The sequence below is a fragment of the Eretmochelys imbricata genome, chromosome 3, assembly GCF_965152235.1.
Source record: "Eretmochelys imbricata isolate rEreImb1 chromosome 3, rEreImb1.hap1, whole genome shotgun sequence".
NCBI lineage: Eukaryota > Metazoa > Chordata > Testudines > Cheloniidae > Eretmochelys > Eretmochelys imbricata.
The window spans coordinates 84,748,522-84,774,825 of NC_135574.1; the positions used below are offsets into that span (position 1 = coordinate 84,748,522).

Here is a 26,304-nt window from a genome sequence, read left to right on the forward strand (position 1 = left end):
ATGTCAACATTTGGAATCCAAACAAAGCCATTACAGACAGGTAGTCATTACAATGTGATAGTTGTTGGACAGTGTTTGTGAAAAGGAGTTGTTGTCCGATGTCCACATCACAACTTCAGCTTTTTGCGGCAGACTCAACAGACAGAGGATTTGGGGGCTGATTCAACTTCCAATGAGGATGTTGGATTTCAGTGGGAGTTGGAGTGTGCCCTGAATAAGCATGAGGCCTGGACCAGCCCAACTCATAAAGGTGATCAATCTGTAAGCAAGGTTGAGGTGAAGTGGCGTAGGGAAGCTTGGCCTGCCATTGACAAAGCTATACCCATTTTGTGGAAATCTCTCACTTCTCAAACTCGGCATTCATTTTATGTTAAATGTTCATAATTTCTTCAGGACAAATCCTGCCCCCTCCACCACCTGTAAGCATACAATGTCCATGGAACAGAGCCAGTGTGGTTCCACTGTGCAGGGAGGTTAGAATGCAAAGAGACCACATGCCCCACATACCACAGGGCACAGCTCCATGTAGCAGAAAGGGCATTTTGGAGCTAAGATACAGTTGGTGGATTAGTAACTACACAGATCCATTAGCCAGACCCTGCTGAATTCAGGGGAAGTATCGCATGCTGAGGCTAAGTAACCTTAGCTGCAGTAACTTCTGTGGAGATGCCTGTGAAGATTCTGTCCACCACCACCACCAGATCCCAGGAGAGCACTCCTGTGCACAGGTCACTTAATCTGGCTCTCCAGATTTCAAGATTTGAACATAACCTCTGGACAATGACATTTGTCAGACTCCATCGACTGCCATGGGTTTCATGTTATTTTAAATATATACATAAATGCTGACAAGTAAACGGTTGGGTGAGTAAATGTTAATGGTGAAAAACTGATCAAGCTTCAATGAAAGCCTTAGCAGCTGGAAAGTTAAATCCTGCTCTGCATGTGACAAGATGCTAAGAAAGAGCAAGCACTCCGGAGCACTGCAGAGATAAAGGATGAAACCAAAAACTCTCCGAGAGAGCTTTAAGCCCCTGGGGCGTCATACAGGCTATGTCCACACTAAGGATACGTCTACACTGCCCACGTTACAGCGCGGCAGTGGCAATGCTGTAACGTGGGCAGTGTAAACACGCTTTATCGCTGGGGGAGAGCTCTCCCCCTAACGAGGGATGGTAGCTCTCCCCCTAACGAGGGATGGTAGCTGTATCGCTGGGAGCGCGGCTCCCGGAGATAAAGCACTGTCTATATTGGCACTTTTCAGCGCTAAAACTTTTGTCGCTCGGGGGAGAGGGGGGGTGTTTCCACACCCTTGAACGACTAAAATTTTAGCGCTGAAAGTGGCAGTGTAAACACAACCTTGTAAGGTGCTTTGCCAGTACAGCTATACTGGTACGCTACACCAGCAAAGCACTTCTAGTAGGGACACAGCTTATAGTGGCAAAATTGGGCTTTTGCTGATGGTGGTTATTCCAGCCCCTCTGAGTGAAATAAGCTATACAGACAAAAGCACAGTTTTGCAGGTATAATTGCCTTTATGCTTAGGGCTTTTATTGGCACAGTTCTGTCAGTCAGGGATGATACCTCTGACCAACAGAGCTACGCTGGCACAAGCCTGTAGTGTCGACATGGCCAAAATCTGCTCTTTCCTCCTACTCCCCTCTAGCAAGTTATACAAAGGGAATTTTTGAGTAGGACTGTAAAATTCAGGAGAGGTGGGATTCTGATCTCAGTGAAGTTGTCTGCAAGCTACCAATGCAACCTGCTGGTGGTGTGCAGTCGCTGGAGACAGTGGATGCTGCCTTGTGCCATGTGTCAGAAGTATAACTTGTAAATATGGGCCGTGTGACTGGGCCCAAAAAATAAAGACCAGTCTTTTACCACATTCGTGTGTCACTTTTGTTACAGAGTAGGTCAGTGGCAATTGAAAACTAATACAGGTCACTATTCATATGAGGAAAATCCTGCCTCTGTGGCCACAGAGGATCCCTGAGTGGCAGAAGTGGTGCAGGTCTGCTGTGCACCTGTAGAGCCCTGCTCTCCATAGAGCCCTTGCATAGAGACCTACTCTGCAGGAGCTTTTGGAACAGCAAAAAAGAGGTGAGAGCAAAGAATCCACTGCAGCAGGAATCCTCTGGTCCCCTCCGAAAGTGCAAATGCCTAGAGGGCACACAGAGCTAGTTCAGCCACTGGCTGTGCAACCATTCTGCAGATGGGAGAAAGGGAGCATTGTTCTCTCCCCACCCCCATACATCTGCCCAGCACAGCTTCTTGGGTTATGTGCTGAAAAGAGAAATGGGTCATTACGTATTTCTCTCCTAACACAGACACATAAGAACTGCATTTTGGATCAGACTAGTGGTCCATTTAGCCCACTCTCCTGTCTCTGACAGTGTCCAGAACTAGACACTTCAATAGGAACATGAAACAATCCCCATAATGAAAGATTATGGAATAACTAACCTTACCCATCTATCATTCAAAGTTTGGCTTATGCCTTTAAGCATGATGGCTTATATCCCTTATAAAAATATTTTCATCATCATGGCTATCTAGGACAGTTTATTCCACAACCTGTGCATGTTGAAAAGAAATCTGGAGTACGTATTTGGAATAAATCTATATATTATATTGTTAGATATAATTAAATCACATAAAGCCTTAATGACTTTCTGAAAGATAATATTCCCCAGATGCTTCCCAAAAATGTATGAAGGAAGAATCTTTTTCAGTAATAAAAAACATGTAAGAATCAAGGTTACTGGGAGATCATTTACCTCGTAATTTAACAAATGACATCACTGTCAGAAACAATGTTACATTCACTCTTTATGGTCTATTAAACAAATGTTATTTGCCATTAAAATATAGAGAAAGGTCAGTATTTTTCTTGCATAATTACTCTGAAAAGAATTCATGTGCTTCTGTATTTTTTACTGACACAGCTGCATCAATTTGATACCAGATTTGTCTGGTGGTCTTGGGATTTGATTGTTTGCTGTTGAAACAACTATTAATAAAAGTACCTTCTTTTATTCCAAACACAATAATCTCCCTCAGCCTGCTCTTTTAGTTTGACAATATCTGAACAAAAACCAAGGCACTCATAGTTACCTCCCACATACCAATGGCCTGAAACCATACTAGCTTGCTATGTAATCCTTGTGCAAATCTTACATACTAAGCAAGTTTGGGTTAGATCGGTACTTGGATGGGAGATCTGTTGTGACTATTAAACCTATAAAATTTACCCTAACTGTAAGCTCAAAAGTGAAAGTTCATAAAATGTTACAATAACCTGTACTTTGAGTACTTAAAAATTAACCATAAGAAAATAAGTTAAGTTGTTTTCAACAAATCAATATTATAAACAAGTGCAAAAGAACCATACAAAGAAGCTGGATTAGTTCAAACAATTAATTAACCAAAATTTGTGTGACAAATATCAGGCCTAATTGGTAGACAAAATAATGAGGGGAAAAACAATGTCACCTATTTTTCCCCTTTTGGGGTTTCTTAAAAAGAGACTTTAAAAATAAATTAATGTAGCTCTCTCTCTCATCTCACTTTCCATCCCAGCTCATCTCATCTTGTCTCATAGACTTGAAGGTCAGAAGGGACCATCACCATCATTTAGTCTAACCTCCTGCACACTGCAAGCCACAGAAGCTCGCCCACCCCCTCCTGTAACAGGCCCATAACCTCTGGCTGTGGATATGTCTACACAGCCGACGTTAAAGCGGTCCCACGGCAGCGCTTTAACGTGGTTGTGTAGTCGTGGCTCCAGCACTGGGAGAAAGCTCTCCCAGCGCTGTAATAAAACCACCTCCACGAGGGGAATAGCTCCCAGTGCTGTTGCTCTATCTACACTGCCACTTTACAATGGTGAAAGTTGCAGCACTGTAAGTGGCAGTGTAGACAAGACCTGAGTTAATGAAGTCCTCAAACCATGGTTTAAAGACTTCAAGTTACAGAGAATCCACTAATTACACTAGTTTAAATCTGCAAGTGATCATTGCCTCATGCTCCTGAAGAAGACGAAAAACCCCCAGGGTCTCTGCCAATCTAACCTAGGGGAAGATTCCTTCCTGACAGCAAGATAAAAGGAGAAGACCAAACCGAAAGACTTTCTTCCAGGAAGAAGGCCAGTTGGCTTTGCTCTTGTTCAAAGAGCTTTGTTTTTCAATTGTAAATTCTGAAAATCATCATGACATTTTGTCCTCAGCCCATCAGAAAACTAATTGCCTGTACCACAGAGACACATAACATCCAGTTTTGCCTCTCCTTCTCTGTTGTGTTCCTTTCTGCCCCACTATTTGTTTCCTCCTATATTCTCTCTCTCAGCTTTTCATCAAACCCTGAAATCAAATGCACTGCATTAGCACAGTGAGATGAGATGGCCACAACCCTGCCCTGTCCAAGGAGTAAAAGACCCAACCAGATGATGTTCTGACCAGAAAGCGAACCAGGGTCCAAGCAACAGTTGACCAACCAGCCAAAGAATCCATTTGTGGCTAACCAGCCATCCACTGTTCCAAAGATATCAACAAAAGCCATATTTTTCCTGCCCTGTCTATCCTCTTTCCTCCACCTTGTGTCTATTTGTTAGAAACAGGAGACATGAATACCCTTTACACATCTGGACTGAAAGTAAAATTAATCCTTTACTTTTAATCAAAGAAAAGTTGTTCTGTAAATGAGAGACTAATATTTTGCCTCCAAAAGGAGAGGGACTTAAAAATTTTAATTGTTTGTTTTGCATAATCACTCAGCTTCAGTTTCTTTCTTGTGTTTAATCAATAATCTTTTAAGTTTAAAATCACTTACAAGTGTTTGCCAAAAAATCAAGTAAACTAAGGCCTCTGTTAAAAAACAACAACACAATAGACCTCTTTGTATCACTGTTTTTATGTTAGACAGTGAAAGTGTCTAACATTAACTCTTTTGACCCTTGTAATTAATACAACAGACCCCCAAGTGCTGAAGGAAATGGTGTCAGTGACGTTCTTCCCACTGACACGTTACACTGAAGTCATGACCATTTGTGGTTGTGACGTTTCACTTCATATTCTTTATGAAAATATGATTATGTTATGAATATGACATAACTGAGATGTACTTTATGCAAGATGGGTCTTGTAAGTTATCATTGGAAAGGTTATAATTTATTGAATGTGATTATCCAGTTTGTACGCTGTATCATTTCTATATCTGAAGTTAGGAATATTGACTATGTATCTGTATTTCAACTATGCTACTTTGGGTGACACCCACTGCTAACACTTCAGTACAACAATGGAAAAGCCAGACAGGGCGGATGGCCCATCAGCGAGGAGAATGGACTGTGAAAAGGCTGGGCCTTCCTGTGGACACTCTATACTGCCACTGACTCATGGATGCTGTGATACTACAGTCAGGTGGTCTTGTCACCGGATACTAAACGTTACCTGAGACTTCTTCTAACTTTCCACTGGAAGGGAACAGGGGTGGGGGGAGTGTCACATTTGGGAAACAAAGGATTCCCGCCCTATGTTAATCTTATTTAAGGATGGGGAGGAAGGCAAACGGGACTACTCCTCTCCATGGCCTGTCTGCCCGAGAAGAAAGACTGCTAAAGCCACCCGAGGGGAGGGCAAGTGGGGAGTCCAAAATGAGTTAAGAGTCCAGTCTGAAAAGAAATATAACTGGAACTCTAAACCAAAGAAACTTTGCAACCTGCCTAAAATAACATTTAGGGTAAGAAAGTACATTTTGTAACCTGTTTCTTAAGTATATTGAGCTTAGCTGGCATACTTTGTTTATTTGCTCAATAATCTGCTTTGTTCTGTCTGTTATCTCTTATATTCACTTAAAATCCACCTTTGGTAGTTAATAAACTTAATTCTTTTTTATAATATAATCCAGTTTATGTAATTTCTAACTGGGGGGGGGAGGGGAAGAAGTGTGCACACCTCTCTTCACATTGAGGGAGGGGGAGAATTTCATAAAACCTTTGGGTTTGTACCTCTTAAAGGGAGTGGGCATCAGAGTGTTGGAGCAAGCCCCTAAGGCTGAATCTTTCCAGAGCGGATCTCTGTCTCTCTGTGTGCTTGGCTGGAAGAGGCTTGTGAGCCTAACCCAGCAAGGCCGGGTAGAATAGGCTGACTCAGTGGCATCCCAGTACATCAGGTGTCACCCCAAAGGGCCTCAAACCCATCACAGTGGTAGTTAAAGACACCATTGCACTTTTCACAACAGTATGGATTTTAACTCAGTGTCCTTGCCAAATTCCAATTTGGGCAATTATAGTCTAACTTTACCTAGACTGCCTCTACTTTTAAGGTTAAGGTATATTCTATACTTCCTCTCCTAGGCCAGGTCTACACTAAGAAGTTAGGTCTACCATGCTAAGCCGACCTAAACACTGGGGTTGCCAGCACTAGCCTGACAGAAGGAGAATCCTTCCGGTCTCTGTAGCAAGTGGCTATAGTGAAGCACAGCAGCAGCATTTCTAGTGAAGACATAGCCCCAAATAGTTGTGTAACAATTCTGTGAATTGCTGAACTTTGATGTCTGATACCCATAAAGCAGTTGGAATAAACTCTGTGTCTGACTTATGTTTCAGTTTATAAAATGTTTGGGGATTCTTCCAAATTTAAAAAAAAACCAAAAACCTATATAACTGTAAACTCTTAAGATCATCCTTTTCAACTCTCAAATCTCAACAGCTTTCACATTACAATGTATGGAACTGGGAGAAAACAATAATAAATCAGTATAAAGAGTTAGGGCCCAATCCTAAAGTGTTCAGCTATTACAGTATTGAGTGTAGTATAAATGGCTAAACAGAGAGATTAGGCTGATTTCAAGAGGACCAAGATTCCTATGAGAGTGTTAGCACTGGCTTGAACAGAAGCAGGAGCAGCCCAATAATATGTAATAAATAATAATAATACCACCCAGCACTTGTATAGTGCTTTTCCAGCAGTAGATCCAAAGTGTTTTACAAAGAAGGTCAGTACAGTAACTCCTTGCTTAACATTGTAGTTATGTTCCTGAAAAATGCAACGTTAAGCGAAATGATGTTAAGCAAATCCAATTTCCCCATTCGAATTAATGTAAATGGAGGGGGTTAGGTTCCAGGGAAATTTTTTTCAGACAAAAGACTATATTATATATATGTATACACAATATAAGTTTTAAACAAACAATTTAATACTGTACACAGCAATGATGATTGTGAAGCTTGGTTGTGGTGGTGAAGTCAGAGGGTGGAAGAGGGTGGGATATTTCCCAGGGAATGCCTTACTGCTAAATGATGAACTAGAATTCAGCTGAGCCCTCAAGGGTTAAACATTGTTGTTAATGTAGCCTCATACTCTACAAGGCAGCATGAATGGAGGGAGGGGAGACAGCATGACAGAGACAGAGACAGAGACACACACCCTGTGTGTAAGAGAGAGAGAGATGTGCATTTCCCCTTTAAGTACGCTGACCCCACTCTAAGTACACTGCCTTTTAAGATCAGGAAGTTGAGGCAGCAGCTGCTGCCTGCAAGCTCCCTCCATCCTGAGCCCAGTCGTGTCCCCCCACTGCTCTTTGGAGATAGGGTAAGCGGGTGGCAGGAGTAGGGTGAAGGGGGACATCGTGATATTAGCCCCCCTCTTTGCTCCCCACCCCACACAGCAAGCAGGAGACTCCCAGGAGCAGCTCCAAGGCAGAGGGCAGGAGCAGCACATGGCAGTGGGGGGAGGGACAGCTGAACTGCCGGCAATTGATAGGCTATTGGGCGGCTGTCCCACAGGGAACTTAGGGGAGCAGAGAGTTGATAGGGCGGCTGCCGGTCCACCCTGGTTCCAAGCCCCCACCAGCTAGCTGCAAAGGGCTGCTCTTTCTGCAAGCAGTGGACAAAGCAGGCAGCTGCCAAACGACATTATAAGGGAGCATTGCACAACTTTAAATGAGCATGTTCCCTAACTGATCAGCAACATAACAACAAAACAACATTAACTGGGATGACTTTAAGTGAGGAGTTACTGTATCATTATCCCCAGTTTGGAGATGGGGAAACTGAGGCACACAAAGAAGTGACTTGTACAACTAATATCAGAGATTTAAAAAACTGAAAGCAATTTAAAAACAATATACACATAAATCAACTATGAAAAATTTTAACATCAAAAACTTATGTTTAGCAGATTTACAGAATACTAAAAATGATGCTTACCCATACACTCTAAACCAGGGGTGGGCAAACTACGGCCTGGGGGCCGCATCCAGCCTTCAGACATTTTAATCTGGCCCTTGAGCTCCCGCCAGGTAGAGGGGTCAGGGGCTTGCCCCACTCTGTGCATGCCGTGGCTCTGCGCAGCTCCCAGAAGCCGTGGCATGTCCCCCACTCCAGCTCCTACATGTAGGGGCAGCCAGGGGGCTCCGCATGCTGCCTCTGCCCCAAGCACTGCCCCTGCAGCTCCCATTGACTGGGAACTAAAGCCAATGGGAGCTGTGGGGGCGGCGCCTGTGGATGGGGCAGCACGCAGAGCCGCCTGGCCGTGCCTCTGTGTAGAAGCCAGACGGGGGACATGCCACTGCTTCCAGGAGCTGCTTGAGGTAAGCACCGCCTGGAGCCTGGACTCCTGACCCCCTCCCATGCCCAATCCCCTGCCCCAGCCCTGATCCCCCTCCAAACCCATTGGTCCCAGCCCGGAGAACCCTCCTGCACCCCCAACCCCTCATATATAGCCACACCCCAGAGCCCGCACCCCCAGCTGGAGCCCGCACCCCAACACCCAATTTTGTGAGCATTCATGGCCTGCAACACAATTTCCAAACCCAGATATGGCCCTTGGGCCAAAGTGTTTGCCCACTCCTGCTCTAGACACCCTGGACATAAAGTCTATAAAAACAAATCCAAAGGCTGGGAACATCTTTTTTAAACAGAAACTTTTAGTTGTGTAATACAATTGAAAAGAATGAGGAAAGTCATTTTAAACTTAGCCTGGCACATCATTGCCAACCCTCACAGTTGAGAAGTGAGTAACAATAGCCCTGTGGAAGCTTGCAACGCCAGACAGCTACTGGTCAGTCGGAAATCAATTTGGAGTGGGCAAATCTACTGTGGGGGCTGCTGTGATGCAAGTAGCTAAAACAATCAAAGATCTGCTGATATCAAGGGTAGTGACCCTGGGAAATGTGCAGGTCATAGTGGATGGCTTTGCTGCAATAGGATTCCCTAACTGTGTTGGGGCCATAGACGAAACGCATATCCCTATCTTGGCACTGATAGGAGCACCAAGCCGTCGAGTACATAAACCACAAGCAATTGTGCTGCAAGCACTGGTGGATCACAAGGAACGTTTCACCAACATCAACGTGGGATGGCCAGGAAAGGTACATGACGCTCGCATCTTCAGGAACTCTGGTCTGTTTCAAAAGCTGCAGGAAGGGACTTTATTCCAAGACCAGAAAATAACCACTGGGGATGTTGAAATGCCTATAGTTATCCTTGGGGACCCAGCCTACCCCTTAATGCCATGGCTCATGAAGCCATACACAGGCAGCCTGGATAGTAGTTAGGAGCTGTTCAACTACAGGCTGAGCAAGTGCAAAATGGTGGTAGAATGTGCATTTGGACATTTAAAAGCGCGCTGGCGCAGTTTACTGACTTGGCTAGACCTCAGCGAAACCAATATTCCCACTGTTATTATGCTTGCTGTGCGCTCCACTATATCTGAGAGAGTAAGGGGGAGATGTTTATGGCGGGGTGGGAGGTTTAGGCAAATCGCCTGACCGCTGGTTACGTGCGGCCAGACACCAGGGCGGTTAGAAGAGCACAGGAGGGCACGGTGCATATCAGAGAAGCTTTGAAAACCAGTTTCATGACTGGCCAGGCTACAGTGTGAAAGTTCTGTTTATTTCTCCTTGATGAAACCCCCCGCCCCTTGGTTCACTCTACTTCCCTGTAAGCTAACCACCCTCCCCTTCTCCCTTCGATCACCGCTTGCAGAGGCAATAAAGTCACTGTTGCTTCACATTCATGCATTCTTCATTAATTCATCACACAAATAAGGGGATAACTGCCAAGGTAGCCCAGGAGGGGTGGTGGAGGAGAGAAGCACCTGGAGGGGTGGTGGAGGAGGGAAGGACAAGGCCACACAGCACTTTAAAAGTTTAAAACTTTAAAACTTATTGAATGCCAGCCTTCTGCTGCTCGGGCAATCCTCTGGGGTGGAGTGGTTGTGGCCAGGGGCCCCCCCTCTGCGTTCTTGGGCATCTGGGTAAGGAGGCTATGGAACTTGGGGAGGAGGGCGGTTGGTTACACAGGGGCTGTAGCGGCGGTCTGTGTTCCAGCTGCCTTTCCTGCAGCTCAACCATATGCTGGAGCATATTATTTTGATCCTCCAGCAGCCTCAGCATTGAATCCTGCCTCCTCTCATCACGCTGCCACCACCTTTCAGCTTCAGCCCTCTCTTCAGCCCGCCACCTCTCCTCCCGGTCATTTTGTGCTTTCCTGCACTCTGACATTGTCTGCCTCCATGCATTCATCTGTGCTCTGTCAGTGTGGGAGGACAGCACGAGCTCAGAGACCATTTCATCGCGAGTGCATTTTTTTCACCTTCTAATCTTCGCTAGCCTCTGGGAAGGAGAAGATCCTGTGATCCTTGAAACACATGCAGCTGGTGGAGAAAAAAAAAGGGACAGTGGTATTTAAAAAGACAGATTTTATAGAACAATGGGTACACTCTTTCACAGTAAACCTTGCTGTTAACATTACATACATAGCACATGTGCTTTCATTTCAAGGTTGTATTTTGCCTCCCCCCACCACGTGGCTAGCCCCTCACCCCACACCGTGACTAACAGCGGGGAACACTTCTGTTCAGCCACAGGCAAACAGCCCAGCAGGAATGTGCACCACTGAATGTCCCCTTAAGAAAAGCACCCAATTCAACCAGGTGACTGTGAATGATATCACTCTCCTGAGGATAACACAGAGAGATAAAGAACTGGTGTTGTTTGAATGCCAGCAAACATACACTGCAATGCTTTGTTCTACAATGATTCCCGACTACATGCTTCTGGCCTGGAGTGGTAAAGTGTCCTACCATGGTGGATGGAATAAGGCTGCCCTCCCCAGAAACCTTTTGCAAAGGCTTTGGGAGTACATCCAGGAGAGCCGCGAATGCCAGGACAAATTAATTATTAAACATGCTTGCTTTTAAACAATGTATAGTATTTAAAAAGGTACACTCACCAGAGGTCCCTTCTCCGCCTGGCGGGTCCGGGAGGCAGCCTTGGGTGGGTTTGGGAGGTACTGGCTCCAAGTCCAGGGTGAGAAACAGTTCCTGGCTGTTGGGAAAACCGGTTTCTCCGCTTGCTTGCTGTGAGCTATCTACAACCTCATCATCATCATCTTCTTCCTCATCCCCAAAACCTCTTCCATGTTGCCTCCATGTCCATTGAAGGAGTCAAAGAACATGGCTGGGATAGTGGTGGCTGACCCCCCTAAAATGGCATGCAGCTCATCATAGAAGCGGCATGTTTTGGGCTCTGACCCGGAACGGCCGTTTGCCTCTCTGGTAGACTTGCCTCAGCTCCTTAAGTTCCACGCGGCACTGCTTCAGGTCCCTGTTATGGCCTCTGTCCTTCATGCCCTGGGAGATTTTGACAAATGTTTTGGCATTTTGAAAATTGGAACGGAATTCTGATAGCACAGATTCCTCTCCCCATACAGCGATCAGATCCCGTACCTCCCATTTGGCCCAGGCTGGAGCTCTTTTGCAATTCTGGGACTCCATCATGGTCACCTCTGTGATGAGCTCTGCATGGTCACCTCTGCTGATGAGCTCTGCACTCACCTGCAGCTTGCCAAGCTGGCCAAACAGGAAATTGAAATTCAAAAGTTCGCAGGCCTTTTCCTGTCTACCTGGCCAGCGCATCTGAGTTGAGAGTGCTGTCCAGAGCGGTCACAATGGAGCACTCTGGGATAGCTCCTGGGGCCAATACCATCTAACTGCGTCCACAGTACCCCAAATTCGAACCAGCAAGGCCGATTTCAGTGCTAATCCCCTTGTCGGGGGTGGAGTAAGGAACTCGATTTTAAGAGTCCTTTAAGTCGAAAATAGGGCTTTGTCATGTGGATGGGTGCAGGGTTAAAATCAATTTAACACTGCTAAATTCAACCTCAACTCCTAGTGTAGACCAGAGCTGACGAATGTACTTACACTTGTACTCTTTTATGGTAGGCTTGGCAGAATTTAGTTTTTTGTATAATTTTGATGGTAAGCTTTTTTATTTTTATCTATTTACATTTCTACATTTGCAGGATATTGGGGGGGGGGGTCAGACAATAATTAGTTAATGATAGTAGACATTAAGATTCAAAAAGTTAAAGCTTTATAACTGCTAAAACACAAACTATCAAAATACACAAAGTAAATATTCTTTATTCAAACTCTAATAAGTTCTCAAGCAGCATTTTTCTTCTTTAGCCTATCTGTACATTTCAATTATCATAGATGGAAATATTTTTTCATTGGTTTGCATATGTACAGTGAAACTAATATTTACAGATGAAAATCTAATTCTTCCAAATTTATTTAGGGTATAAACTTTCACGCTGTCTTTAGCGTCATTCTTCCCAATCTTACTGTTGTGCCACTGATCACAAAAAGTGTGCAATCACACAATCAATTTCCTGGAATTGAAAGGATAGGAGTCATGGATGGATGAATAGATCTTAGACTTTCTCATCTTCTTTTGGAATTTTTGTTCATTTGTTTCTAGGTAAAATCCCAGACAAATGCCCTGTGAGTTTGTTCACAAACAAAACTACATTATTATCAAGCACAAAAATATGAAGACAACTGTTTGTGAACATGACCCTTAAAAGTACTGATCGTGTAAATTATTCTGCAGTGTTTTATTCTCTATTGTTTCTGCCTAGGGCAACAAAAATGATGAGGGGGCTGGGGCACATGGCTTATGAGGAGAGGCTGAGGGAACTGGACTTATTAAGTCTACAGAAGAGAAGAGTGAGAGAGGATTTAATAGCAGCCTTTTACTACCTAAAGCGGGGGTTCCAAAGAGGATGGAGCTTGGCTGTTCTCAGTGGTGGCAGATGACAGAACAAGAAGCAATGGCCTGAAGTTGCAATGGGGGAGGTCTAGGCTGGATATTAGGAAAAACTATTTCACTAGGAGGGTGATGAAGCACTGGAATGGGTTACCTAAGGAGGTGGTGGAATCTCCATCCTTAGAGGTTTTTAAGGCCCGGCTTGACAAAGCCCTGGCTGGGATGATTTAGTTGGGGGTGGTCCTGCTTTAAGCAGTGGGTTGGACTAGATGACCTCCTGAGGTCTCTTCCAACCCTTATCTTCTATGATTCTGTGTAATTTGTTTAATAGGCAGCAGAGTAGGCTATCCCCCAACATATATGGAAAAATTATATTCAGTAATATTTTGTTGCACTGCTTGTAGATCATATATTGTAATCCCCTCCAAAAGAAATATCTGTGCAGTACACTATACAGTTAAAGGTCTTAACCTTGCCATGGATAAGAAGGGGGTTGTAGACATGCAGAGGACACATGGCATGATGGCTTGCAAGATCCACAGTGAAATATATCCATCCTGGTGGATCCTTGGAGATCTGTATTGAGACCCAGTCCCTCTGCACTGTTCCTTTGCCCTGCCCTGCCCTCCCCTCACCTCCCCAGAGCACTATGGATGCTCATAAGCCTGGCTGCCAGTGCTGGTCTAGCTACTTTCTTGCTCCAAAGGAGCAGGTAGAAGCCATAAAGTATTAATTAAGAGACTGTTTCTTCTCTTAAAACGGTCTGAAAAGTCTTTAAATGAAATAAAATGTAACATGGTGAAAAATAAAAATGATTCACTCCATTTCTACTTTATTTTTTCTTGTTAAAATGACTAGCATTTCAGAGCTATTTAACATCTAAGTATTGCTTAATCAATAGGCAATGGCTACATGTGTCCCATTAAGGCCTAGTTTACATATAAATTTTGTACATGTAACTATAATATGTATAATTATTTCAGTTAACCAAAATAGTTATACCTATACAAATCCCTAGGCCTTGCCTTCACTAGGGGCTAAAGATGTGTTCTTTATTTGAACTATCTGAAGTTAACTAACTCAATGTAAAATCCTAGTGAATTCAATGTAATTTCAACATGTGTTAGCAGATCAAGTTAAAGACTAAGCTCCCCTACAGTCTTTAACTCAACGTATAACTCATGTAAAGACTACAAACTGCCTTGTCCTCACTAGGATTTTACATTCCTAGTGAAGACATAGCTTGTGTATTATACCAATACAAAGATGCCTTATCCCAATCGTGCTTATTCCCCTTCCCATATAGGAATAAACTATGCCAGTATGCGAGAAACAAGGTGAGTGAGGTAATATCTTTTATTGGATCAGCTTCACTTGGTGGAAGGGACAAGCGTTTGAGATTCACAGAGCTCTTTCTTAGGTCGCCAGCACAGGACCAACACAGCTACAACACCACTCCAAAAATGCTTATAATGGAATATCTGTATCCACACTACGGGGATTGTACCATCCCAATTTTGCCAGCATAAATAAGTAGTACAAATTGTGTGTATATGGACAAACCCTATGTGATTTTTTGGTTACTATTTTCCCTGACAGAGCCTCAGCCTTTACCATTCTCTTTCATTAGGTTAATTTCCTGGGAGTAGTCTCAGTAGAGGGAGTAGCATGATGAAGAGCATCCCAATAAATGAAGCATACTGTACTTTAGGTAGATGATCATGAGGTCATTTCAGTGGCTCAGTGACAGTGTGGACCAGTACCACGAATGTAACAGCACAAACAGTTCAAACAGTCCTCACACTACCATTCCACAATGAACCAGAAGCCTTTAAAAATCTTCCAGAATATACTACATCTGGGAGACATGCCAGAAATTGTTAGCTCAGAGCAGTGCAATTGTAATGGTTTAGAACAGCGCTAGTGTTGATACACGGGGAAACTGCAAAATTTTAACGTATGCATCCATATTCCTTGAGTGGACATATAAAGCTATTTATGCTTAAACCAATTCTATTGAACCAATTCAACTGGAAACAGTTCAGTTCTTTAATGCAGACATGGACCATGAACTTCAGTCACTTCACTTTCAAATGAACTTACAGCAACACAAAATAACAGCACTGTATCCCAAAGTGCTTGTGGTGTGAAGTGTCATCACAACTCAACACCAACACATACAGTGCCAACCCCAAGTATTCAAAAGTCATGAGTCAAGCCTCCCAAAAACAATTAGACTGACTTAAAAATTATAAATTGGAGCTCTTTGTATTTGTCTACTAACTTCTGAGCCTTTAAAAGTACACTTAGGATTTAAAGTTTTTACCTGCAACTACTAAGGTTAAAAATATACTTTCTTTTTGAAAAAAAGCTCTGGATCTCCCCTAATCAGGAGCTGGGGATTTAAGACAACACACCAAATATTACAACACTTGGTAATAAAATTGCAAGAGCTGGCAACATTGCAAACTGATGTAACATGATGCCATCACCACACCACATGAGAAAATCTCAAAGTCACCATGTTGCGGCAAAATGTGCTTCTTTTACTTCCTTCATTCCTGGATGTGATGGGCATAAGGGAAGAGGGAATTACCCAATTTCTCCATCCTCTTCCCTGGCCTGCTGGAGTATCAAGAAAAGATCCTGGTAGTTCTACACTTCCCTCAAAGGGTACCTCTGTCTATATAGCAAACAACCAACAAAACCCCAAAGCTAGTCTCGGAGCCCAGGTGTAAAGATTCGAGCTCACTACTGCATTAAAAGTCGCTGTGTAGATGCGCTCAGGCTCTGAAACCCCCTCCACTCAGAGCCTGGGCAGGAAGGTCTGCATGGCTCTTTTAGCATCATAGCCACAGAGGTCAGATATGGAGCCAAACTTATCATAGACTATCAGGGTTGGAAGGGATCTACTCAAAGCAGGACCAATCCCCAATTTTTGCCCCAGATCCCTAAATGGCCACCTCAAGAACTGAACTCACAACCCTAGCTTTAGCAGGCCAATGTGCAAACCACTGAGCGATCCCTCCCCCAACTTCCCCTCCAAACCCCAGGACAAGCAGCTGGGGCCAGCTCCATGTGGCGTCCCCTTTTCCCTTTGGGAAATATGGTCATCCTACTGAGCGCCCCCTGGGCTCAGCACCAGCAGCGAGATGGGGAGGCGGAGAGTGTCCCCACATCAGAGGTAGGAGCCAAGCCCCGCGGGTCCCGACCACCCGTGCGGGCAGAGCCATTTGCAGGCGCCGGCCTTAGACTAGCTAGATTTTATGGCCCTTCGGCATGGGGAGGGGGTGTCATGCTGTGATATGGCGATGCCCGTGTCATGTCCCTCCCCCGGCCTCGCAGTGCCCTACCTTCCTGCGGCTGCTGCCCAGGGACTGCAGGGGGCAGCAGGCGGGCTCCGAGCTCCTTCTGCGGCTGCTTCTCAGGTAGGTCACCCGCCTCCTGCTGGCGCTCGCCGCCTCCGGCCGCCCCGCCCCCGGCCCCAGGTGCGCCTCCGCGCTGCCCTTGCGGCTGCTGCGGGCCGGCACCGGCCCGAGGCGCTGCTCGGTGCCCCGGGCGGGCAGAGCCCGGGCCGCAGCGGCTCCCGCCTTCTCCGCCGGGGCCCGGGAGCGCCTCAGCCCCAGCTGCAGGCAGAGGAAGAGCCCGGCCGAGAGCAGGCAGAGGCGGAACGCGAAGCCCTTCCACAGCGGCTTCTCCTTGGGCACCATCGCCCCGCTGCAGCCGCCGCGCCCGGGCTCATGGCCCGCTGACTGGGCGGGCGAGCCCCTGGGAGCGGGAGCCTGCTGCCGCCGCCGGCACAGCCCGTGGGCTGGGCGCCCGGCCGGCGGGGCGGGGCAGGGCAGGGGGGCCCAGGCGAGAGCCGGGGCGCTGGGAAAGGCAGGCGGCCGAGCGGCGCTCCCCCGGGACAGACCGGACCCCGCGGCAGCCAGCCAGCACGGGCGGGCTGTGCAAAGGGGCTGCGGCCGGCGCGGACACCAACCACACCCAGCCTGACGCTCCCCCGGGATGGGGGTGTGACCTGCCTGAAGGGGAGCTCAGCGAGCCCGTCTCTGTGCTAAGAGCCGTGCCGCGGTGGCCCGGCGGGTCTGCTCTGCTCGGTGCGCGCGTCTCCCTGGATAGCGCCGAAGACGAACTTCAGTCAGCGCCCGAATAGTTCGGTGCCCCCTTGTGAGGGGGGCAAGCCTCGCTCTCAGCTCGCCGAGAAGCGGCTGACAAGTTTGTCCCCCTGCCCCTTATTTTGTCATTAGACTATCACTGTGGTTATCGGACATCAGGAATGGTAACATACAAAAGCCAGTGGGAGAACGCGTTCATCTCCCTGGACAGTCTGTAACAGATTTGAAAGTAGCCATCCTTCAACAAAAAAAACTTCAGAAACAGCCTTCAAAGAGAAACTGCAGAACTAAAATTCATTTGCAAATTTAACACCATTAATTTGGGCTTGAGTAGGTAGGCACTGGGAGGGGCTGGCTCATTACAAAAGCAGTTTTGCCTCTCCTGGAATTGACGCCTCCTCCTCAATTATTGGGAGTGGACTACATCCACCCTGATCGAATTGGCCCTGTCAGCACTGGTTCTCCACTTGTGAGGTAACTCCCTTCTCTTCAAGTGTCAGTATAATAATGCCTGCATCTGTAATTTTGACTCCATGCATCTGAAGAAGTGGTTTTTTACCCACGAAAGCTTATGCTCAGATAAATCTGTTCATCTTTAAGCTGCCACCGGCCTCCTTGTTTTTGTGGTTGTCAACAGCAATTGTCCTTAATATTTTTGTCATATGTTTAAAGCGAAAGTAGAATATGTTTTGTCAGGGGCATGTGGAAGGAAGATTGTTTTGGTGGAGACTTGTACTAAACTAAGACAGTGTTAAGATGGGAAGAACATTTACAAAACTGTTGTGTTGTCATTGATTTTTAAAATGCAAAATTCAAAGATGCATGATCCAGCCTCAGTCATTTCAGAGATGGCTGGCAAGCAGCCAACAGTGTTTGCTGAAATGAAGGAGTGCTTACCAGAGATATTAACTTACACTTATTGCCACCAAAGGTAGCTGAGCAAAACACTTGCTACTGAAATTCAACAAAATCCCTTTTGTCTTGGGGAAAGGGCAAAGCCAATCTAGATGGGAAAGAATGGTATTGTGTAAACGAAGGGTAAGGAACAAATGAAAAATATGTACGTTTTGTATTAAGTCTGTCTCAGAAAGTAAAATTCTGAGGAACAAATTTAATAGCCTCATTTCTATTCCATTTTACAGACATTTGAGAATAGCTTGGTGGTTGTATACACCTGTGGCTGAGATATAGCAGGGGTTTCAATTTGGGGGAGACCCAAATAGCTGGCAGGAGGTTCAAGTTGTTTGCTAACCATATTGCTTAATGGGAGAGGGGTCCTGGATAGATGGCTAGTTGGGGAGAGAGTCCTGGGGTGTTCCTGGTATGGAAAAAGCTGACAATTACTATCCTACAGTGTAATGTGGGAGTAGCACAGAAATTTTAAATCTGAAGAGTCTTTGTTCTTTTTAGTCATTAATAATGTGCCAGTTTGAACTCATGACAATTTTTTGAAACTTCCGATGTTACCAAAAGAGAATTGCTATAAAGAGGCCTTCCTTATTTTCAAACAAGCTAGGAGTTAACTGCTTGCTTACACCAGTGGTTTTCAAACTTTTTTTCTGGCTACCCAGTTGAAGAAAATTGTTGATGCCTGGGGATGAGGGGCTCAGGGCTGGGGCAGAGGGTTGGGGCCAGGAATGAGGGGTTCAGGGTGTGGGAGGGGGCTCTGGGCTGGGGCAGGGGTTTGGGGTATGGGAGGGGGGTTAGGGCTCTGGGCTGGGGGTGCAGGCTCTGGGGTGGGGCCAGGAACGAGGGGTTTGGGTACAGGAGGGGGCTCCAGGTTTGGAGGGAACTCAGGGCTTGGGTTGGGGCAGGGGATTGGGGTGTGGATTTACATCTGGCAGCTCCCAGTCAGCGGTGCAGTGGGGCTGCTAAGCGGCCAGCAGGCTGTCCGGCTTGTAGGTGGAGATACGCAAGCAGCTCCATGCAGCTCTCACCCGCAAGCACCCCTCCCGCCAGTTCCCATTGGCTGGAAGCTGGCCAATGGGAGTGTGGAGCTGGTGCTTGGGGTGGGGGCAGCACACAGAGCCCGGTGACTCCCCTGCCTAGGAACCGGACCTGCTGCTGGCCACTTCCAGGGTGCAACGCGGTGTCAGAACACGGAGGAGCTAGCCTGCCTTAGCTGGGCAACAGCGCCAATGGGACTTTTAATGGCCTGGTCAGCGGTGCTGACGAGAGACACCGCAACCCAGTGTCTTACATTCCGCAACCCACCCACAGTTTGAAAACCACTGGTTTACACCATACGCAGATGAACAGGGCTTATGTGACAAGGCTGGGGACTGACGGCCCATCAGGAACTTAAAGGGAACACAGGAAACTATACATCTACATTGCAATAAAAAAACAGCATTGCATCTCAGAGCCCAGGTCAATTCACTTGAGCTCCCGGGGCTTGGACTGTGGAGCTAACACAGAAGTGTAGATGTTCGGGCTTGGGCTGGTGCCCAACCTTTGAGATCCACTCCCCTTGCAAGTTTTTCTTCTGTGTTTTTTTTTTTAAATCCATGATCTTATACAAGCTAGAATAGAGGTAGTCAACTGGTAGACCACCAGCCAAATCTGGACCGCCAGACACTTTTGAACAGACTGTGAAATCTTTTTATTTACTTATTATTTTTACCCTCTCATTCTCTCACAGTACGATCTCCAATACATTGTACTGTGAATTAATGGTTGAGTTGTTCTCCTTAATTCCTTAATTTGAGCTATCATAAGTTTCCAACAATAAAAAACGGAGAGTACGTTCCTGTTTAAAAAAATTACATTTTTCACTGTATGCTCATGGGCTCATTTACACTGTTGAAAGCAGTAGTCCCGCCGCTTATGCTTTCAGCGTTTAACATCACTGCTTTTAAACATGTCAGCAGTGAGTGGGAGGTATAATAGGCCAGGGGAGGCTAAGCCTCCCCAAGCAGCGGGGCTGTGGCCCCACCCACACTCCTCCTCAAGGCCCCATTCCCTCATTCTGCTCTTCCTCTGTGGCCCTGCTGCTCCTTTTCTCACCCTCACTCTGTCTCTTCCCTGAAGCCAGAGGGGGCTTGAGCAGGGTGGCTTGGGCTGGCAGGCGGGCAGGCTGTGGCCCAGGGCGACTCGGGCCAGGGTAGCGGCCCAGGACTAAGGGTGGCTCGCCAGGCCAGCGAGAGCTCCTCCGGCCGCAGTGTGCGGTCGGGGCTCCTCTGGCTCTGGCAGGCAAGGTGGGTGCATGAGGGGTGGGGTAGGGAGCTATCCTCCCTGAACGGGGGGTTCACATGCTGCCCATGATGGCAACAAAAAAAGAACGGAAAGTTGACACCAAAAACTATTCATTTAAAGACACATGGACCGATGCTTACTGTTTTATTTTGCCACAGTGTCCAAATTCTTGATCAGTATGTGTAATTTGTACAAAGATTGTGGTCTTTGTTAAAAGTGGAAACATCAAACAACACATGAAGTGAAACATGGATTTTGACCAGAAATATCCACTGGGCTCCCGTTTAAGATCAGACAAGATCCCTTCAATAAAAGATGGATATTTTCAGAGCACAAATTTTATTTCAAAGGCTACTTGCACTTAAGAAAAGGCAACTGAAGCTTCATGAAGTGTGTGTGTGTGTGTGGGTAATGGCAAAATGCAGGAAATCTTTTCCATACAGACAAGGACGTTCCTAAGTAAAGTATGGTTACTAAAGCTGAAACTCTTTTTGCAGAGAAGACGTTGACATGCTCACACAACTGTCACTCTCAGACACAACAGCTATTAGGTGCGCTGAGATGATGGCACAAGACATTTTCAAGCAGTTGTGTGAGAAACTGAAAATGGGAAGATTTTCCATGGCAGTGGACAAATCCTGTGATATCAGAGACATGGCTCAGCTAGCTCTGTATGTCCGTTTTTTTGATAGAGAAAAATTTGTGGATAATTTGTTGTTCCTTATAATACTGCATAACAATCACTCGACAGGTGAGGATTTGTTTAATTCTGTTCAAACTTTTTTGTCTAATGAAGATTTTGATGTGATTCAGATTGTGTCAATTACAACAGAAGGCGCTCTTGCCATGGTCAGTACTCCCCAAGGGCTTGTGAAACATCTGCAAGACCTGAACCCTAATTTGATATCCTATCTGTGTGTAATCCATCAAACTAAACTTTGTGCAAAGCATAGTGATGAATATGCTAATGTAACATCAATCGTGATTAAACTTGTCAGCTTCCTTCGGTCCAAGTGAGCACTGCAACACAAACAGTTCAAAAGCTTTCTTTCAGAAGTATCTGCTGATTGAGATGACCTGTTGGTTCATAATGGCATCCGCTGGCTGAGCAGAGGGCAAGTACTAAGGCTATGGGAAATTTGAGTTCATGTGGAACAGAGGTTCCCAAACTTGGTTTGTGGCTTGTTCAGGGTAAGCAGTAAAAACGGCAAACCATGGCCACTGAGAGCTGTGAGTAGCTGTACCTGCGGACGCTCAGGTAAACAGAGTGTCTCGTGGCCTGCCAGGGGCTTACCCTGAACAAGCCGCGAATCAAGTTTGGGAACCCCGATGGAAGAATATTTACAAGAAATTCCAGGGAAAAAGACAGAAGAGCTACATGCATTTTTGAGGGATGCTGCAAGCCTGAGCATCCTGGCCTTTCTCATTGATTTGATACGTTACTTCAGAGGTGGGCAAACTCCGGCTCGCAAGCCACATCCCGCCCACAGGACCATGCTGCCCGGCTCCTGAGCTCCTGGCCTGGGAGGCTAGCCCCCAGCCCCTCTCCCGAATTCCCCCTTCCCCGCAGCCACACCACTGCGTGGGCATCACTCTGGGCGGCGGGGCTGCCTGCTCATGCAGGGCATGGCAGCACAGCAGCATCTCTGGCTCTGGCTGGGCAGCGTGGTGGCCGGACATGCTGCTCTGAGCGGCATGGTAAGGGGGCTGGGGGTTGGATAAAGGGCAGGGGGTCCCGGGGGGGCAGTCAGGGGACAGGAGGAGGTTGGATGGGGCAGAGGTTCGGGGAGGGAGGGGCAGTCAGGGGATGGGGAACAAGGGGCAGTTGGATAGGGCAGAAGTTCTGGGGGAGCACTTAGGGGATGGGGAGCGGGGTGAGTTAGGTAGGGGGTCGTGTCCCGGGGGATGGTTGGGGTGGGGGTACCAGGAGGGGGTGATCAGGCGACAAGGAGTGGGGCGGGTTGGATGGGGTGGGGGTTTTGACTGGGGCAGGCAGGGGGAGGCTGGAGGGGGCGGAGAGGGGGCAGGGACCAGGCTGTTTGGGGAGGCACAGCCTTCCCTACCTGGCCCTCCATACAGTTTCACACCCCGATGTGGCCCTCGAGCCAAAAAGTTTGCCCACCCAGGGTTACTTAAATGATTTCAACTTAAAGCTACAGGGGTGAAATCGCAATGTAGGGGATATCCACAGCAGTGTTGTTTCATTTCAAAACAGAGTCTCTTCATAAGTGATTTGGAAACTGGGGAGATGCTGTATTTCCTGATGCTGCTAAGCTGCTGGGACACTGCAGACATGAATCAGATGGCATCATTTCTGGAAAGGCTTCCTCAAAACTTCCAGCAGAGGTTACAAAAATTTAAAAGTGTGAAAGGCATCTTCCTGTTTGCAAGGAGCCCATTCGTGGCACAACCAAATGGCACTTGGTGGAATCGAGCAGAAGCATCCTTTCCAGATGTTGGAAAATCAAAACTACAACTGGAGCTTACTGATTTATGGGGCTCTACCAAATTCACGGCCATGAAAAACACATCACAGACCGTGAAATCTGGTCTTTTGTGTGCTTTTACCCTGCACGATACAGATTCACAGGAGAGACCAGCGTTTCTCAGATTGGGGTCCTGACCCAAAAGGGCGTTGTGGGCCTGGGGTGGGTTGGTCACCAGGTTGTTTTATGGGGGTCACAGTATTGCCACTTTTACTTCTGCGCTGCCTTCAGAGCAGGGGGGCTGGAGAGCGGCGGCTGTCGGCGCCCCCGCCAGCAGCAGCAGAGAAGTAAGGGTGGCAATACCATGCCATACCACCCCTACTTCTGCACTGCTGCCTTCAGAGCTCGGTGGCCAGATAGTGGCAGCTGCTGACTGAGGGCCCAGCTCTGCAAGCAGCAGCTCAGAAGTAAGGGTGGCAATACCGTACCGTGCTCTGTTTACATCTGTGCTGCTACTGGAGGTGGCTCCTGGACAGCAGCCACAGCTCTCCAGCCGCCCTTCTCTGAAGGCAGCGCTGCTGCCAGCAGCAACGCAGGAGTAAGGGTAGCAGCACTGCAAACCCCACTACACTAACCCTGCGATCCCCCTGCAAACTCCTTTTTGGGTCAGGACCCTACAATTACACCACCGTGAAATTTCAGATTTAAATAGTTGAAATCATGAAATTTATGATTTTTAAAATCCTATGACCGTGAAATTAACCAAACTGAACCATGAATTTGGTAGGGCCCTACTGATTTGCCAGCAGATGACATGCTTAAGGTGAAGCACACTGAAACTACATGTGAAACTTGCTGGACTCCAAGTATCCACACCTGAAGGTAACATTTAACGTCTTGACTATGTTTGGCTCGACATACATGTATGAGTCAGCATTCTCAACAGCGAACAACATTAAATTGCAAAATCACTCTGCTTTGACTGATAATCATCTGAACAACTGCGTCCATCTTGCCTTGACTGAAGTCACTCCAAACTTCAAGGCCCTTGTCCAGTGGAGGACCTGTCATTTCTCCTACCGATGGTAAGTATTGTAATTATTCACATATTTTATTTTACATCTGTATTGCCATATAAAATTACATTTTCAGTAGTGATGCTACAGCTTTATCATGAATTACTGTTAAATACCTGTTACTTTTGGTTAATACTTGTGTGTGGGGGGGAATGTTTCTTATTGAAAAGACTATAATCATAAAGCTAAGAGAGTTTGTGTGTACTAAGTATTTTCTTTCAAACTCTGATACTAATATTAAATAAGCCACAAAAGGCTTGAAAGTTTCAAATATGTCTGTCTAGCTACATATATGCCTACAATAATTTTATTTGACAAAACCAAAGTTAATACTCTTTGTAAATTCAAAACAAATTCAAAACTTAAAACAGTTATCTGGAAGTATTTTAATGCTAATATTTGCATCTATTTGACATTTTATCTATGTACTTTCTCAAAGTCTCAGAAGTAATTTATTACATCTTTCTTTGAGGTTATTTTTAGGTTATACAGTGATTTGATTTGATTTTTCATTTGATGCACTAAAAATATAAGTATGAAGTATGTTACTAATGCACAGCATTGTATGAATTTGTTTCACACTTGCAGTGAGAAAGATGTTTCTCTGGAGTCTAAACCTTGACCAAGAAATTTGGACCTTGACAAAAAATAATTGATTACCCCTGGGCTTGAGTGTCACATGATCATAGGACTATCAGGGGTGCTGGAACAATTTTTATAGTGGGGGTGCTAAGAGCCATTGAACCAAACTGGTAACTTTCTATATGATGGAAACCATTTCAAGCCAGGAGGGTGTGGCAGCACCCCTCGTTCCAGCACCTGTGAGGACTATGTTGTACCCTAAACTGGGAAGTTTCTGGTTCTGTTAAACCAGTTTGTTTTCTTGTTCATGTGACTGTCTCATAGCTGCAGCCTTCCAGTAATCATAGACTATATGGCTATAGGAGGTAACTTTTCTGAACGGAGCTATTTCTGTCCTTGGTGCTCTTCCTAGGCTCCTTTGCCTCTCTCAGCAGCAGCAACCATAGGATCCTACTCCATGGGTGCTCTGGGCCTGGAGCACCCACGGAGAAAAAAAGGGGGGCTGCCAGTGGCTGCTCAGCACTCACCAATCATTTTCCCCCACCCCTCCAGTGCCTCCTGCCCACTGCGATCAGCTGTTTTGCGGTGTGCAGGCAGGAGGCTCAGGGGGCAAGGACACAGCACGTTTGGGGGAGGGGGCAGAACTGGGCGGGAAGAAGCAGGGTGGGAGCGAAGTGTGAGCAGGAAGAGGTGGGGTGGGACCGGGGTCAAGCACCCCCTGGCACTTTGGAAAGTCAGCGCCTGTGGCAGCAACTGCTTTGGCCTCTTCAGCTACGTCTCTTTTGTTCACAGCAAAGAGCAGAACTGGAGCTGACCTCTGCTGAGAGAGATGATTGGGAGCTGCTGCCAGAAGAGGAGCGTGTACAAGGCAAAGAGTTCAACTCCTGTCAGGAGCAGGAGGGGAGTGGAAGCAGCTGGATGAAAGAAGATAAGGGGGAAGAAGAGATGGAGCAGCCTGACTTATTTGGAAAACTATTTGTTGTGAATATTTCCATATGTTAGTCACTATGGGCCTCTATGTCTCGAGAATAAAACCTCAGGGAGGAACATTTAATGGTCCTGTGGGTTCGCTCTGCCAATTTACAATTGCCAACTTTTTTTTTTTTAAGTCAGATGTTAGTTTTAAATCACTGGCTACCTGCATCTGATAGGATTCTTGTCAGAAGGGCCCAGATTTTCAAAATACGGATCACATTCACCAGGACAGAGACACTTGCTTCAAGGAGCACAGCTTTTTGCTAGACATTCTCCTCTCATTTTGACTATATAAATAAGGCATCTGCATGGAGAAACAAGGTTGAAAAAACTAGACTGAATCCAATATGAAATAGGAATGGTTCACTGATCTTGCAGTATTGCTGATTCTCATGATTTTTTCACAAGTCTTGCAATGTTGGTATTTTTCTTCAATTTCCCAGTTGCTAGAGTCACGAATGTGAGAATCTCTGCTTTCAGTGAAATAAAATGTTTGTGGCCCTCGTGGTGGTGGAGAAAAATCTTAAAAACATGAGCCCTAAAGCGCAAGAACCAGAAGGCAAATAAAACTCACAAATCTATTATTTTTATAATCTTGTGATGCTTAAGCCATTAGAAATGGAAGGTTCCCTAAAATACTAAAAAATTAGATACTGAAATAAGTTATGGAGGTGTGACGGAGCGGATGTTGTTAAAAACAATGGAGCTGCTGACTTTATCACTTCAGATTTATTTGTTATTTCTGTATCAGTACACAAGTAAAATAGAAAGCTCAGGTTCTCAAATGCAGCCATTCTTTCTCATCACTCAGCCATAAATATAAACATTGACCTTGTACTACAATAACAATACCAGTCAGGTCATCTTCAGTGGGACTTC

General features: G+C 46.1%; 1 protein-coding gene across 1 annotated transcript in view; it reads right to left on the reverse strand.

The window, feature by feature from the left end:
* METTL24 (methyltransferase like 24) overlaps positions 1-16,763 on the reverse strand; it is an 86,225-nt gene extending 69,462 nt beyond the window's left edge. Inside the window, exon 1 of the mRNA XM_077811704.1 lies at positions 16,407-16,763. Coding sequence (XP_077667830.1) covers positions 16,407-16,763 — 357 coding nt within the window. The remainder of the gene's footprint in view (positions 1-16,406) is intronic.
* Between the last annotated feature and the right edge of the window lie 9,541 nt (positions 16,764-26,304).